Source organism: Anoplopoma fimbria, chromosome 3 (assembly GCF_027596085.1).
Source record: "Anoplopoma fimbria isolate UVic2021 breed Golden Eagle Sablefish chromosome 3, Afim_UVic_2022, whole genome shotgun sequence".
NCBI classification, from domain to species: Eukaryota; Metazoa; Chordata; class Actinopteri; order Perciformes; family Anoplopomatidae; genus Anoplopoma; species Anoplopoma fimbria.
In genome coordinates this window covers 22,277,750-22,294,009 of record NC_072451.1, presented here as the reverse complement: position 1 = coordinate 22,294,009, position 16,260 = coordinate 22,277,750, and the positions used below count along the sequence as shown (strand labels likewise).

Genomic DNA, 16,260 nt, shown 5'->3' with positions numbered 1-16,260 from the left:
GTTGTTGCTTTGAGAGTAAGAAGGTTTTACATTTTTGATGGCATTTGACCTCATCAGACGCGAAATATTATCTTATCTATTAGAGAAGGCATATAGGCCCTAAATCATAAGTATTCTCCAACCAGGGGTTACTGAGAATGACCTCTAAATTACTTTTTATTTTAAAACAGAAATACAGAAACCTGGCAGCTTTAAAGATACCAAATTGAAACATTTATTTTATCTTTATACATTTGTGTTTAAACAAACAGCATTATGCTTAAAAAATTACAATCAATGTTTTATACTCACTTGTCGCACAAATGTATCATAAAACGAAAAACAGGAATGCACACATGAGTATTAAAATTCAATATTTAAAGAACGACATCCCATCGCGAACCCTCGTGTTTAGATAACAATTCAAAAGTGTGTCTATCTACCTGCTTTTGAGCGGAGCCCGACCACATCAATGGGCAAAGATGGTGACTCCTCTCTAGTTGGCTTGAGCGCACACAAAAAGCCCAATACTTAAGATAAAAGTTCCAAACCACCACAAGTTGACCAACAAAGAGATATGCCTTTTTTTTTTTTTTATATATATATGTAAATACACACACACATATATAAAGTCTCTGTTGTGTAAAATATTTCAGTCCTGAGGGTTGAAAAGGCAACATAGTTCTCAGCTCAGTGCGGTCTTCTTGTCCTCCGTTCACTGCGCTCTCTGGTTTTTAGAAACCTCACATGGATGTTCCCATAGTGAGAGCAGCCCTTAAACTGCTGTGCTTTTGGTCCCGATGTGTGGTCGTGCAAACTCCACAAAGTCATCAATAAGGACAGGCCATGCGCCTATTGAAAGAACAAATAAAACAAATTAAATGAATTGACTCCACAATGTGTGAAGACACAAGTACGGACTGATCTGATATTTTAATACTGTAATAGTCCTGTGTAAGGCACCTAATCTAAGGCTGTGAAGGGAAAATTACAGGTCATAGACACTTGCATCCACACAGAGATAAATGGGTTCACTTTTAGCTGACTGTCGGTACAAACCTTCCTCATCATAATTCGACATGTCATCTGTGATCATAGTGCTGAAGTCAAGTAAGAGGTTCCAAGTGTCCTTAGGAATTGATCTTTTGTGGTGCTCCTGCAAAAGATGTAGGGCAAAGATGAAACAAGTCAATGAGAAGTAATAATGTTTGCATTTTCAGAGTAATCTTGAGTGATCAACTTACAACTAAAAATTTGTTCCACAAGTCCAGGAACTTGAATTTTCCAGCCAGAACTAAATTCCAATATGCAATTGCCATTTCTAAATCTGTAAGATAACCAGAAAAAGGTCACTATACACTCAAAAAACAAACAAACAGTTGATGGTGATACATATAAAAGATTCTTACCCAAGCCTTTCTGGCCTGGATTCTTTGCAAAATTAAATGTAAACTGGTAAAAGTCCTTAAATTTCCCTTGGTCCTTTAACTCTTGATCCATCTTTGGCAGCTGAGCTTTTAGCTTCTCTATGCTGTCACACCTGAGGAAACACAAAGCAGACTGTTTTTGCTGGAGAAGGAGAAATGTTTTGTTGTTGTAAATCTAGCAATTCATAAGTTTCATGTGCATGTATAGTGGTAACTTTGTCAAACTTACAATTAATCAATCAGTTTATACTTGACGTCTTCTAAACAAAGCCTAGAACCTCTATACCGATAATCATTTTATGCTGCACACCATGTGTCTACATATAATATTATATAAAGTGTAGTAGCTCTGTGAGTTTGATGATGAAGTCTACTTTACCATCTGAAAATTCATTCTCACCCCTGTTCCGCCATGCCATCCATGAACTCCTGTTTTGAAAATTCGCACTGTGTTGCCGCCCTGAACTTCCAGGCTATGAGGAGGACACTTATACTGGCTGGGTCCAGAGCCAGGTCGTCACAGAACTGCTGGATCCCATCGATGCCGATCTTGTTATCATCATGAGGATCTAAATATTAAGAGTGTGAAGAGTACTTGATTAATTACCTCCCAGCCAAATGTTTTTTTTTAGTGATTAACAGTCAATGTTTCAATGTGTTATTTATTCCTATACCGTGTATACCATCCTCTACATAAATATCTCGTACCTCTATATCTGTTGTACAGTTGATCAAGCTTCTTCTTGTCTAAGGCCCCCTTTAGATTTGAAACATAGAGCTCTGGATTTTGGAAAAACTTATCCGTGGCAACATCTAGTTTCCAGTCATTCTGTGACAGACAGGTCAGTGCAGTCTTCTCATTGGATTGTGTGAAAATCATGAACTGACGAACTTTATCCTTCTGTGAGGACTTCAGCTTGTTCTGCACAAAGACATACAAAACACTTCTTGTTTGCAAACACGAATACACAGAAGTTAGTGTAAAGAACAGCAATAGCTACATTAAAAAACAACCATATTTATTAATGTTAGACTGCAGTACTCTTAAAAAAAAACGAATGGGAAAGTTAGGCTAGTTGTTAGCTAAATAAACACAGAATAATTGATTAACACGTTTAAATAACAGCCATAAGATGACCAACAATAACATGCTCCCCTGACAGCAGAGACCGACTGGAAACGTGTTGAATGGCTGGCTAGCCATAGATGGCTAGCATCTTTACATTTATGATAACACTGAACAACCAAGCCAGTCATAAAGTCATCTCGACTACTACACACACGTGACGCTGCTGCAGTGTGTATAACGTTGGCTAATTGTGTTTGTTAGTTGGCTTAAAGGCTACCGAGCTTAGCTAACGTTAGCTAACTAGGCAACCTGGCTAGGCTCACCGGGAGCTAGTTAGCTAATGCTAATGTCGAGAGCTACATTTGTTTTCATAACATAGAGGGACTATTAGGGGCTGAGCGCAGGTTCTTGACTATGTGATTCACCTCAAAGTTATAGTATATGTTTGTGATCACTGTTTAAATCTACATCAGAGCACTAAAATAAAAACTATCATTTCTTACCATGTTTGTCTTTGCCCGACTCCCCTTCCGCCCATCCAGCTGGCTAATGCGCGTAAAGTTTTACGAGGCACGGAAAAGTTCTTCCGGTTTAAACATCATGTAGTAAAATAAAAGTACAAAATTGTTCGCTCCTTTGTTAGACAGTATCCTAAAGTGGAATTATGTTAAATGTTCTAGTCATCAATTATACATTTTTCACACTTATCGTTAAGTGAAATACCACTTTATCAAAGTTTGACGAATTTGGATACAATGGTGCTTTTATTGAGGAGCAACATGTAGGAAGTGACTCTAGAAATCCAAGAAAGTAAGCTCTTTCCTCTATGTCCGACCTATCAGACGTCGCTCTGGATGTTTAGAGCTGCTCTAAAAGGATTTCAGAACAAATGGAAATCGTACAGACACAGGTTTGTACCTTGGGTTGTACTGAACCTGTCTAAAAATGAGAAGACTCTGCGGAAGGTGACAGAGCGCTCGAAGGACAAACTAGTCCCGGATGAGGAGGTCTCCCAGAGCCTGCTGCAGCTCTTCAGAGTCCTGCTCAGGGGTCATGGGGCTGATCATGGGAAGCTCCAAGGTGTTCAAACTCGCTTTCTCGGGCAAGAGACAAGTGAAGAAGACCAGTGTGGAGGGAATTCAGTGTTTGGAGATGATGCCATGTTACAGTCACTGGGATTCTACCTTGACCGGAAACCTAGCTCCTTACCCTCTGCAGGAACTGGAGTGTTTGTCACTAAAGGATGTGTACCCAGAGGAACTACAGTGGCCATGTACCCTGGCACGGTCTACCAAGCCTATGAGCCAATTCTCCTCCAGTCCATCGGAAACCCTTTTCTATTCAGGTGTATTGATGGTGTCTTGATTGATGGGAATGACAAAGGCATCTCCAAAATGGTGTTCAAGTCATGCAGTGGTAGGGACAGAATAGGGCCTTTCATGATGAGTGACACCAGCTGGCTGACATCCAGACCACAAAACCCGCTTGCTGTTGGTCAGTACGTCAACAACTGCTCCTACGAGACGCCTGCTAACGTGTGTTACCAGGAATACGACGTGCCGGACAGTTTTCCCATCCAGCTCCGCCAGTATCTGCCTAATGTCAAGTACAGCCATGACACACAGAGGCCTCTACGCTGTGTTGTCCTTGTATCACTCAGAGACATTACAGCAGGCGAGGAACTCTTCTCCAACTACTACACCATTGTGCATTAGAGTCAATGTACACACCACTGTTCTACTCTGGTGACAGAACTTAAGAAAATGTACTTTTTAAAAAATATATTATTGTTTGTCTTTCTAATAGAAGAAAAACATAAACAATTTCAAAAACCTCTCTCTTTGTACACTATTTGTTCTGTATCAAGGCAAACTATGTCTTGCACGGATTACTCTAATATGCATGACACATAACTGCTCTTATTTGACAGTGTTGAAGGGTATTTTAGGAATATATTGAAAGATCCAAGATTAATTGGGCCAGGGAAACAGACAACATATGATGCACATGTTCCAGACCTGTACAGTGGTTACAATGGTGTGTCCACACTTTTTGACTGGGTTGACCCAAGTTGGCCACTGACGTTTTCAGTAAAGATATCTCTTGAATATTTAAGGCAACACTATCAACTCGTTGTCCAAAATACAAGATATGCAAACAGGGAGAAAAATTTATAATTTAAGTGTTCATTAATTTACTTAACAATTTGGCATTTTCTCTCACACAGTTTCTTAAATTCCTCTGTTTAAACTAAGGTCCTGCCTCTGATAGGGCAGGTAGCAAATCATTGTAATCGGGAAGCTGCTATGTTGCCGATCAGATTTCAGGTGTAGCCACCCAGAGGACACTCCTTGGTCACAGCCCTGAGTAGTGGAAGAGGGGTCCAAGTCCTTTACTTAGAGTTGAGGAACTTTTAACTCGTTATGAAACAGTCTCAATTTAATACTGATGAAATAAGATATGTCCATCCATCCATCCATTTCCTTCCGCTTATCCGGGGCCGGGTCGCGGGGGCAGCAAGCTAAGGAGGGTCCTCCAGACGTCCTTCTCCCCAGCAACACTTTCCAGCTCCTCCTGGGGAACCCCGAGGCGTTCCCAGGCCAGACGAGATATATAATCTCTCCAGCGTGTTCTGGGTCTACCCCGGGGCCTCTTACCAGTTGGACGTGCCTGGAAAACCTCTAAAGGGAGGCGTCCAGGAGGCATCCTGATCAGATGCTCGAGCCACCTCAGCTGGCCCCTTTCGACGCGAAGGAGCAGCGGCTCTACTCCGAGCTCCCTCCGGATGTCTGAGCTCCTCACCCTATCTCTAAGGCTGAGCCCAGCCACCCTACGAAGGAAGCTCATTTCGGCCGCTTGTATTCGCGATCTCATTCTTTCGGTCACTACCCAAAGCTCATGACCATAGGTGAGGGTTGGAACGTAGATGGACTGGTAAATCGAGAGCTTTGCCTTTCGGCTCAGCTCCTTCTTCACCAAAACGGTCCGGTACAACGCCCGCATCACTGCTGACGCTGCACCGAACCGCCTGTCCATCTCCCGCTCCATTTTACCCTCACTCGTGAATAAGATCCCGAGATACTTGAACTCCCTCGCTTGGGGCAGTGACTCACTCCCAACCCAGAGGGTGCAATCCACCGTTTTCCGGAAGAGAACCATGGCCTCAGACTTGGAGGTACTGACTCTCATCCAGACCGCTTCACACTCGGCTGTGAACCGCCTCAGTGCGTGCTGAAGGTCACGTTCTGAAGAAGCCAACAGAACCACATCATCTGCAAAAAGCAGGGATGCGATTCTGAGGTCCCCAAACCGGAAACTCTCCTCCCCCGGCTGCGCCTTGAAATCCTGTCCATGAAAATCACAAACAGGATTGGTGACAATGGGCAGCCCTGGCGGAGGCCAACACGCACTGGGAACAAGCTCGACTTTGTGCCGAGTATCCGGACACAGCTCTCACTTTGGTCATACAAGGACCGAATGGCTCGTAGTAACGAACCAGGTACCCCATATTCCCGCAGTACCCCCCACAGGACTCCCCGAGGGACGCGGTCGAAGGCCTTCTCCAAGTCCACAAAACACATGTAGACTGGATGAGCAAACTCCCATGCACCCTCCAACAGACCTGCAAGGGTAAAGAGTTGGTCCGCTGTTCCACGTCCAGGACAGAATCCGCATTGCTCCTCCTGAATCCGAGGTTCGACAATTGGACGGAGCCTCCTTTCCAGCACCCTGGAGTAAACTTTCCCGGGGAGGCTGAGCAGTGTGATACCCCTATAATTGGAGCACACTCTCCGGTCCCCGGTGGAGGGGTGGAGGGGTTTGTTTTGGGAGAAGGATCAAAGGTTCAGATTCAAGTTCAGTTCTAAAAAGGGTACAGACTTTGATATCACAGAGCTCTCCATGGACATGACTTGTTCAATCAGGGATTAACGTGAACTTCATCTACATCTGGGGGAAAGAAATAAGTATAATCTGCAGATACAGCCTTGGTTTAATGGGTTCTAAAGCAGAAGAGGGTGCAGATCCTCCAGGGCAATAGAGAAATAAACTGGTCATTTTAATTGGTCACTTAGAAAAACACATAAAGTTGGTTATAGTGTAATAAGGATAAGTGTAAAATTAGTGGTTTAAAGAAAACTGCAGAGAAAAAGGATATTTACTAAATGTCAATTTGGAGTAAGTCAAGTCCAGCAGTGGAAGTTTACAATATATATATTGCTTGTCAAGACTGAACACGCAATTATTTCATCACATTGTGCCACACAAAGACTGGTGAGACAAGTTTGTCTGTCCAACCAGGTTTCTTGAGGGTGTGAAACGTACCACTTCTCCCTCTGCTGCACCTTTCATTACACACGCCAGTTACAAATGAGAGGTATTAGAGTCAATGTACCCACCACTGTTCTGCTCTGGTGACAGAATTTAAGAAAATTTACTTTTTTTAAATATTATTGTTTGTCTTCCTAATAGAAGAAAATACAAAGAATTTCAAAAACCTCTCTCTTTGTACAGTATTTGTTCTGTATAAAGGCAAATTATGTCTTGCACGGATTACTCTAATATGCATGACACATAACTGCTCTTATTTGACAGTGTTGAAGGGTATTTTAGGAATATATAGAAAGATCCAAGATTATATATGCAAGACATAAGATAAGATAAGAAGACAAGCTAAAAATAAAAATAAAATAAAACAAGTATTATAAATAAAACACATAAAAAACAACAATAACTGAAATATTATATTTACAGACAGAGAAAAAAACAACAACTATTTTAACTATTTTTAACTTTTTTAACTATTATTGCACAGTGTAATGTGTAATGTATTGCAGGGAGAAAACTTTATAATTTAAGTGTTCATTTATTTTACTTAACAATTTGGCATTTTCTCTCACACGGTTTCTTAAATTCCTCTGTTTAAACTAAGGTCCTGCCTCTGATAGGGCAGGTAGCAAATCATTGTAATCGGGAAGCTGCTATGTTGCCAATCAGATTTCAGGTGTAGCCACCCAGAGGACACTCCTTGGTCACAGCCCTGAGTAGTGGAAGAGGGGTCCAAGTCCTTTACTTAGAGTTGAGGAGCCTTTAACTCGTTATGAAACAGTCTCAATTGAATAGTGATGCCTCTGTGTGAGCTCCCTCCTCCTCCAACAAGGAGCAGAGCTTCACCTCGCTGGGAACCAACAATGACACCGCACTGCTGGAGGCCCAAGCCATATTTCTGGGCCTGCTGGAAGCAAAGGAGAGTAGGGAAGATACCAGGACTGCATGGGGGAGACTGTCAGATCAGTATTTAAAGGGGACAGACTTTGATATCACAGAGCTCTCCATGGACACGACTTGTTCAATCAGGGATTAACATGAACTTCATCTACATCTGGGGGAAAGAAATAAGTATAATCTGCGGATACAGCCTTGGTTTAATGGGTTCTAAAGCAGAAGAGGGTGCAGATCCTCCAGGGCAATAGAGAAATAAACTGGTCATTTTAATTGGTCACTTAGAAAAACACATAAAGTTGGTTATAGTGTAATAAGGCTAAGTGTAAAAATTAGTGGTTTAAAGAAAACTGCAGAGAAAAAGGATATTTACTAAATGTCAATTTGGAGTAAGTCAAGTCCAGCAGTGGAAGTTTACAATATATATATTGCTTGTCAAGACTGAACACTTGGCAATTCTTTCATCACATTGTGCCACACAAAGACTAGTGTGATCAGGTTTCTTGAGGGTGTGAAACGTACCACTTCTCCCTCTGCTGCACCTTTCATTACACACGGCAGTTACGAATGAGAGGTACTCTTACTATAAAAGAAAGAATGTGTTAAGCATTGTGATAATCAGCTGTCGTTCATAGTTAGCTCACTAATATTCCACAATGTTGCCTAATCTTTATAGAATACGTGAATATATAAGAATAAAGAATGCAAAACACTGCATTCACTGCTGCATTCCCTCCTCTAAACTTCCTACCAATTAAAAGTGGTCTCATAATGATGAGGACGTACATTTTCTTTTTCAATTTGTCATTTTTCCTAATCTGACATTAATTGTCTTTAATGAACCATTTATCCTTAATGTCATTGTATTTCCTTAACTCCCACACGAACCCTCTCTCCATAGATGTTGCGCAACCTTTTCATTACAAGTTTTGTCCTGTCGGAGACACTGTAGCAGCCCAAGCACTACTTATTACTGCAATATCCTTCCGCCAAGAAATGTAGTCAAAATTAATTTTCACATTTTTATACGTTATTGTAATATATTTGTAAAAACAGATAGTGAAAGACGACTTAGTGTGATCCAAACGTTAAGTCAGGGGAACTGAGACTACACTGGCAAAGAAACTGAGCTTTTTCAGTTCAACAGGGAAAATAGTCCGGCTGCATAAAGGCAGCTGGCATCGCCATCAGCGATCTTTCCAGTCGCATGCTGAAGTTGTGAACGGACCATGTCTAGTGATTCTGCTGATTACAACAGGTAACACTCCTATATATGTTTTGTTTTTAACAATAGTCGATGCACATGAGCACTTAAGCCATGTTTGTGTGCACGATGCCGAGTTATGTGTTATTTATCCATCGCTAGTTTGGGCCCGCACCGCTGTGACTGAGGGCCGTGTTAGCCTCTCGACTCAGCATTTACACATTACGGTACTAACTATTTTGATTAGGTTGCTTAATATGGTTTAATTAAACCCGGTTTGTGTTATTAAACTACTCTGTGGGGTCGAAGCCGTCCGGTGTTAGTCAGAGTACCGGTGGGCCTAGTTGTGCAGCGGAAACCAACACAGGCCTGACTGTCCGACATGTTGTCTGACGTTTTCATGATCAGACTGACGTGAATCCACATATACATCCACATATACTTATACATCCACTTATACATATACATCCACTTATACATATACATCCACATATACTTATACATCCACATATACTTATACATCCACATCTACGTATATATCCACCTCTCCAGGTAACCTAAGCGGTCCTTTATGGAGGGACGGGTCATAATGCATCCGTGAAGCCCTGGACTGAGATTCATTCACGGAGGTGTAAATATAAATGGGTACAGAGATGGTTTCTTTTACATGAAAGGTGCTTATTGTCGCATAAATGATGATAATAAAAAGTTCTGCATCCTGTAGCGAGAGCACCACCGAGTCCTTGTGGTCCTTCACGTGGACGGAGGAAGGAAAATGACTTAATATGACAATTTAAAGACATTTTTTAAATTTTATTTATTATAAACTAATTTAAATACACTGCCACAATTCACGTAAATTGTGTGTGTGGGGGGGGATACTTATTAGACTCTATTGCAGCACCTGTACCCCAAAGGTGTAATTCCACAGTTGGCCTCTAGGTGCCATGTGTTTAACCCATGCGGTTCCTCCTGGTGGTCTTACGTCGGACCGGCAGCACGTCGTCCGTTTTCCACGCCCCTTTTAGGGGGAAACAGTCCCGCGTTCTACCGAGAGGGCAACAGCTTTAGCAGAGGAAGTTGACGCATGTTTTAAACTTTTACTTTAAATGAACCAGTTAAAATGATTAATAATAAATGTATGAATAATCCATTAATAATATTCTGGGCGTAACCCAGTGAGACAGTTACTTGTTAATCGCTTAGATAACATATGCAGGTTTCTCATTAAGATGTCTTGACATATGACACAAAGTAGGAATTACTTTTACTTGATATTCCACCCAAAATGCGTCTGTTCATTTTTGTGATGCTAATATGATAAAAGTTAATTTAAGGCGTATTATGACCTGACACTCTTATTTCACAGCTCAAAAGATAGAGACCATGGGGGGCCCGACGGAATGGAGCCTGATGGTGTCATCGAGGTAAGTGCATGACAAAATTGCACTAATCATTGTTTCACATCTGAAAATGTACATTCAGCATTTAATTGGTATGCTTACACTCACAAGACATTCCTTTTTTACTTCAGAGCAACTGGAACGAAATTACAGACAACTTTGATGATATGAACCTGAAGGAGACTCTTCTCAGGGGAATATATGCATATGGCTTTGAAAAACCATCTGCCATTCAACAAAGAGCAATCATGCCTTGCATCAAAGGTACAGTAACATATTTGACTGATAAGTGGATTGTACACGTTTGAGTGAAATGATGCTTTACCATCTTTCGGGACTTACCCAATAATGGGGATACCTTTTTTTCATACTGATCACTCAAACTGTTACCTTTTTATAACTTGGTCATATAAAAACATTGTTTGCTGCAGGGAGGCAATCAAACTTGACATTATATTGTCATGTTTCTTGTATATAAACTTGACCGCAACTTAAAATATTGTGTTCGTAGACCTCTTTTCTTGCAGTAAATAACATTTGTCCCCTTGCCATTAGGCTATGATGTCATTGCCCAGGCCCAGTCTGGCACTGGCAAGACGGCCACGTTTGCCATCTCTATCTTGCAGCAACTGGACATAGACCTGAAGGAGAGTCAGGCTCTGGTGCTGGCTCCCACAAGAGAGCTGGCTCAGCAGGTATGCTGTTTCTGAGGTCACAGTGACCTCAACGGTATCTCAGACCTAGACAACATAATGAGGACACTGATTCAATTCCTAAGGTACCATTTTTTTCAAAACTTCTAAAATTATGACAAAACTGTCCTTAAGATTGGTGTAGCCTCTGTCCATGGCTGCATTGGTCTAAGATCTGGCTTGATTGATTTGATTGTGGTTGAAATACTCACATGTTGCTGTGGAAACTGAGTGATATGATGGCATACCATCTTTCGGGACTGACTCTTACAATGGAGATTTCTTTTGTATTACTGATCACTTTGAACAGTTATTCCACACAATGTGGGACTGCAATGCCATCTGTATCACACATTATCCTGAATTATTATTTTTTTTCTTTCTTTTTTTTTTTACCCCTGTCCCCACTAATTAGATCCAGAAGGTCATTCTGGCTCTGGGTGACTACATGGGGGCAGCCTGCCATGCCTGCATCGGAGGGACCGATCTCCGTACTGAGATACAGAAGCTCCAGAATGAGTCCCCTCACATTGTGGTCGGCACACCAGGACGTGTGTTCGACATGCTTAATCGGGGACATTTGTGTAAGTATGGATGGTCCTGGTAAACAGAAACTTAAATTCTCAAACGGTGGATTCATTTTGCAAATAAAAGCTTGACCTAACGCCTCGTTTCTGCGCAGCCGCAAAATGTATCAGGATGTTTGTTCTGGATGAAGCTGATGAGATGTTGAGTCGCGGGTTCAAGGATCAAATCTATGAGATCTTCCAGAAGCAGAGCACAAACATTCAAGTAAGAATCTTTTGGATAAAAGTACAACACAGACGGTTGAAATGCTAAATGTGAAACCCTTCTGCATAAAACGAAGTCTGCTATAATTGTGTGACTCAGATTTTGATTCATGCAATAATGCTAGCAGACTATTGCGTGGAAGGAGATAATCGCTCACTGTACTGAAAATGAGATGTGGTCGAACCTCTTTCTTAATGTTCATTGGCTTCTGTCTCAAGGTGCCGTGCCACAGCTAGATCTGGCTTTGAATGATTACTTTTGACTTCAAGCTGCAATATTTATTGACTCTGTTTAGTTGTATTTTGTAGTAAAACCTTATGCGTTTCTTCCAGGTGGTCCTGCTCTCTGCCACCATGCCAGCAGAGGTGTTGGAGGTGACCAAGAAGTTCATGCGAGAACCCATTCGCATCTTGGTGAAGAAAGAAGAACTTACCCTCGAGGGTATCAAGCAGTTCTACATAAATGTGGAGCGAGAGGTGGGTTTACCCAAAACACCATGTAACACTAGTCTAACGTTTCAAGCTGCTTCTGTTAGGAATATCAAATGTCCCTTCTCTTTAAAGCACCCTGCTAAAACTGCAGGAGCCAAGCCTTACAGGTTTAGCTCATGTGGCCGTGTAAGCATGGGTACACCAGGGAAGAAGAGTAAAGGCACAGTATATGAAATGAGTCTCAGGGGGACCTCTTTCCTAATGTCCAGTGCCCTTTGTCTCAATATCCTGTGTTACACATTAGCTGCCTTTTTATTTTTTTTTATAAAAAGTATAGAGTTTGATAATTTTGATCAGCTGTCTTCCATTATAACTTGTCAGCTTAACCATGTTAAGTTAAAAATGCATTACCATTTGTCATGGATATCTCCAGGAGTGGAAGCTGGACACCCTGTGTGATCTGTATGAAACGCTGACAATCACCCAGGCTGTCATTTTCCTCAACACCAGGAGAAAAGTGGACTGGTTGACTGAGAAGATGCATGCTAGAGATTTCACCGTCTCTGCTCTGGTAGGATTTGCTCTCCGCCTGCTTTGCTGTTTATTATCAGTCATTTTTCTTAATCAGAATTTAATGCTGCACATTTTTCTAACCAAAGCAATTCTCGCTTTACAGCATGGTGACATGGACCAGAAGGAGCGTGATGTGATTATGAGGGAGTTCAGGTCTGGCTCAAGCAGAGTGTTGATCACGACTGATCTTCTGGTTAGTATAATGTGGTTATGTAGCGGGGGGGGAATATTGTCCATGAAATGTGACGTTAAGCCCCAGAGTTTTTAAATCCTGCAACAGTCCTAAAATGGCCAAGCAGTCAAAACTCTGGGAAGATCAGGGCTCGTTCTCCACAATGGGTTACTCTACAGTAGAAATCTGTTACTTTTGTACGAGCGACAAACTAAAGCAGAATACACGCTTAGAATTTAATAAATGTTTTCATGTTTTAATTTAGTAAATTTCTTTTCCCCTCAGGCTCGTGGGATTGATGTCCAGCAGGTTTCCTTGGTCATTAACTATGACCTTCCTACCAACCGAGAGAACTACATTCATAGGTAAGTGGCATTACACATTTACACACTTATGTACGCCTCAGTCTCCTGTGAGTTTAATGTGGCCCATCTTTATTCTCTGCAGAATTGGCCGTGGTGGCCGTTTTGGCAGAAAAGGAGTTGCTATCAACTTCGTCACTGAGGAAGACAAGAGGATTCTTCGGGATATCGAGACGTTTTACAATACTACCGTGGAGGAGATGCCCATGAATGTGGCCGACCTGATTTGAGCCCTGAGAATTATAATTTTCTTTTTTTTAAACGCGGTGATAGCGATCGTCCACTTGCATTGTGCTTATTATATTTGAGGTGGGGGGGGGAAACTTCTCAATGCTAAACCTTGGATCTGAATTTTGGTATGTGTTAAAAGGGAGGTGACTTCTATGGTGGTCCCTCTTGGACAGTTGTAAATTCTAACCTCGACAGGTGGCTGTTTAGCGCTACAGAGTCATGGGGTCTGAAAACCTAAAGGTTCTTATCAGGTATTTCTTTCCATGTTCAATTAAGATGTGTGTATTCGATGTTCTCCACCATTTAGTAACTTACTTGTGGACTAAAAGGTATAAGTGCTGTATAAAGTCTGCAAATTATGCTATGCTTACATACGTGTGGTGTATTGTTAGACTGCTTAATAGAGGCACTTATGTTTTACTGTAGATTTACTTGCTGTTATCTTCAAATGTATGGTTTTTGTTTTTTTAATCCTACTTGCTCTTTCAGAATTCATCACTAGTTGGCTACATTTTGCTGATGTGATTTTACCATTACGAGAGTATAATGCTAATACCCCACCCCCCAGCTACTTTTCGGATTTCTTACCCAGAATTCTATGTAATGTCTTAATAAACTAAAATTAATGTGGGTAATCTTGCTTTGTGTCGTAATTGTGCAACAAATGTAATGTAATTACTTATTTACACTGTTAATGTACTTTGCTGTGGAAAAGCCACACAAACACATTAGTCTTATCCCTTGTACTTCACTTAATAAATGTTCTGATGGCCATGTTGAAACTGCTATGAAATTCTATATTCACTTAGTTTACCAACTTCCTGATCAAGTTCATATGCTAATTGTTGAAAGGGGGAAAAACCACATTGAATTCTTGTATTTTTCAGTTTGGGATATGAATGATTTGCGTAAGCATTGATTTTGCTGAATTATGCCCTAATACAGCAGCAAAAACCCTCGTAGTGGAAAGCGGGCAGATTATATTTACCCAATAGTTCAATTATGAGAAAATGGCTAATTGTGGTTTTAATGGGGCATAAACCTAAGTAGTTGGAGTGTCTGTGATCAAGTATGCAATGTGTATTGGCCAAATCTGAAATGATTAAAAAAGGGTGAATTACTGGGCAGTTATGGAAGATTTGTGATTAAGCACCACCTACTGGCAAAAAATCTGAGGTAAACAAAAAAATTGGACAGTCAAAGATAATTTATTGTCATTATACAATCTAGGGATGCACAATCAAATTCAGTTGTAGACCATTTGTAATGCTACAAACAAAACAAAAACAGTAGTTCATTCCTGCTTTACATTTTTCAAAATTTGCATTATTAGGAATGTAAACTGCAGCAACAAAAAAAGTTCTCTCTCCAGATAACATGGCCAACATCTTCACATAAAAATTAACTAACTTTAGGGAATGTTCATCAACTTTGACTGTTTAAGCATCAAGCATCATTGATAGACAGACTCCACCTCCTCTCGTCCCACTGAAGTCCTGTGCTGTTTTCTGCACTACACCCATGAAGTCCGGCATGGCATGTCATAAAAAATGTCTTAGAAAAAGGTCATAGTATAGTAGGCCATAAAAACATGTCATACAATTGTCATATAGTACACCAAAAACATTTTTAAAAAGTCAATGTCTAAGTATAGTATGTCGAAAAATGTCATGATCAATGTCAGAGTTAAGTGTGTCAAAACATACAAGAAAAAGTCATTAAAACTTCTTGTACACTCCCATTAAAAATCCAAGCATACTATGTTAAAAAAATGTCATGAAAAAAGTCATAGTATAGAATGTCTTTTATTAAAAGACATTGTATCCTTGGTTAAAAAAATATGAAAAAGTTGTATGTCATAAAATGTCATGAATAAAGTCACAGTTAATAATGTCAAAGTATAGTTTGTGGGAAAAAATCATGAAAACGTCATAATTTGTACATGGAAAAATAACATGAAAGAAGTCATAGTATAGTATGTCGAAAATGTGTCTTTTTAAAAAGTATGGTAAAAACAGTGATGTTAAAGTTAGTCAAAATGTCCATCGGTAGAGCGTTCCACAGTCTGGGGTGTCTAACAACAACAACATAAGCTGTTGCCTTTAAAGTCTGAAGTGAAGGGATAAAATCCCAGCTTCCTTGTCTCGCCCACCAACGTTGATATTCTTGAGATTCAGTTGAGAGGAAGTAGTTTGACCAAGCAGCGGCAGTTGTTGGACTGCTCAGGTGACATGAGGTTGAGGGTTTGATCCTTTGTGGTGGAGCGGTTCTCGTTGTCTCCCACCCAAAGTGAAGAAGACAAGCATGGTAGAAAAAGCTGTCAGATCAGATATCTCGGATTGATAAACGTCTGTTCTGTAGACTGGAGCTTACAGGTTAGAATGTTGTGTAGTGCTTTAAAATCTGAAGTCAAACACACAAAGAGAAAAGCACTAAGTGAGCCTAACAATGGTGCTGTGTTTGGTTACTTTACGGTTTGGAAGGCACCAGAGTCCAGAGCACCACTGCAGAGGTGGACAGAGTACGACACAGTGAATATTCCTGTTGTTTTGGAGAGAAAGAGGGAGGATGTTACTTATGAATTATATGAATGAAAAATGTAGCATCATAATTTGAGGGCCAACCCAGGGTTGATAAGACCTCTGAGTTAATTCACTAGAGGACGTTGGACGACGCGGACAAAGATTTGATACGGAATTCTGCGA

The 16,260-nt window shown here is 40.8% G+C and overlaps 3 protein-coding genes and 4 non-coding genes across 7 annotated transcripts; 6 read left to right on the top strand and 1 right to left on the bottom strand.

Annotated features, from left to right (window-relative positions):
• Positions 1-201: 201 nt before the first annotated feature.
• dcun1d1 (DCN1, defective in cullin neddylation 1, domain containing 1 (S. cerevisiae)) lies at positions 202-3,048 on the bottom strand. The gene is made up of 7 exons (XM_054596189.1): positions 2,979-3,048; positions 2,115-2,328; positions 1,807-1,975; positions 1,389-1,519; positions 1,224-1,306; positions 1,039-1,135; positions 202-831 (listed from the first exon to the last, which is right to left on the bottom strand). The coding sequence occupies exons 1-7, from the start codon at positions 2,979-2,981 to the stop codon at positions 755-757; spliced, it is 774 nt and encodes a 257-aa protein (XP_054452164.1). The 5' UTR covers positions 2,982-3,048; the 3' UTR covers positions 202-754.
• On the top strand, positions 2,980-4,266 carry setd9 (SET domain containing 9). Its single transcript, XM_054596749.1, has 2 exons — positions 2,980-3,030; positions 3,261-4,266. Exons 1-2 carry the CDS (start codon positions 2,980-2,982, stop codon positions 4,188-4,190), a joined length of 981 nt encoding a protein of 326 aa, XP_054452724.1. The 3' UTR covers positions 4,191-4,266.
• A 4,583-nt stretch (positions 4,267-8,849) lies between these two features.
• eif4a2 (eukaryotic translation initiation factor 4A, isoform 2) lies at positions 8,850-14,190 on the top strand. The gene is made up of 11 exons (XM_054624657.1): positions 8,850-8,953; positions 10,269-10,326; positions 10,434-10,566; positions 10,858-10,997; positions 11,410-11,578; positions 11,677-11,786; positions 12,119-12,262; positions 12,651-12,788; positions 12,894-12,983; positions 13,248-13,327; positions 13,410-14,190. The coding sequence occupies exons 1-11, from the start codon at positions 8,925-8,927 to the stop codon at positions 13,552-13,554; spliced, it is 1,236 nt and encodes a 411-aa protein (XP_054480632.1). The 5' UTR covers positions 8,850-8,924; the 3' UTR covers positions 13,555-14,190.
• On the top strand, positions 10,609-10,682 carry LOC129089469 (small nucleolar RNA SNORD2). The gene has a single exon (XR_008531161.1). It is a non-coding gene; the product is annotated as a small nucleolar RNA SNORD2 (small nucleolar RNA).
• LOC129089468 (small nucleolar RNA SNORD2) lies at positions 11,224-11,297 on the top strand. Its single transcript, XR_008531160.1, has one exon. It is a non-coding gene; the product is annotated as a small nucleolar RNA SNORD2 (small nucleolar RNA).
• Positions 11,842-12,020, top strand: LOC129089467 (small nucleolar RNA SNORA81). Its single transcript, XR_008531159.1, has one exon. It is a non-coding gene; the product is annotated as a small nucleolar RNA SNORA81 (small nucleolar RNA).
• LOC129089466 (small nucleolar RNA SNORA81) lies at positions 12,335-12,518 on the top strand. The gene has a single exon (XR_008531158.1). It is a non-coding gene; the product is annotated as a small nucleolar RNA SNORA81 (small nucleolar RNA).
• Positions 14,191-16,260: the final 2,070 nt, after the last annotated feature.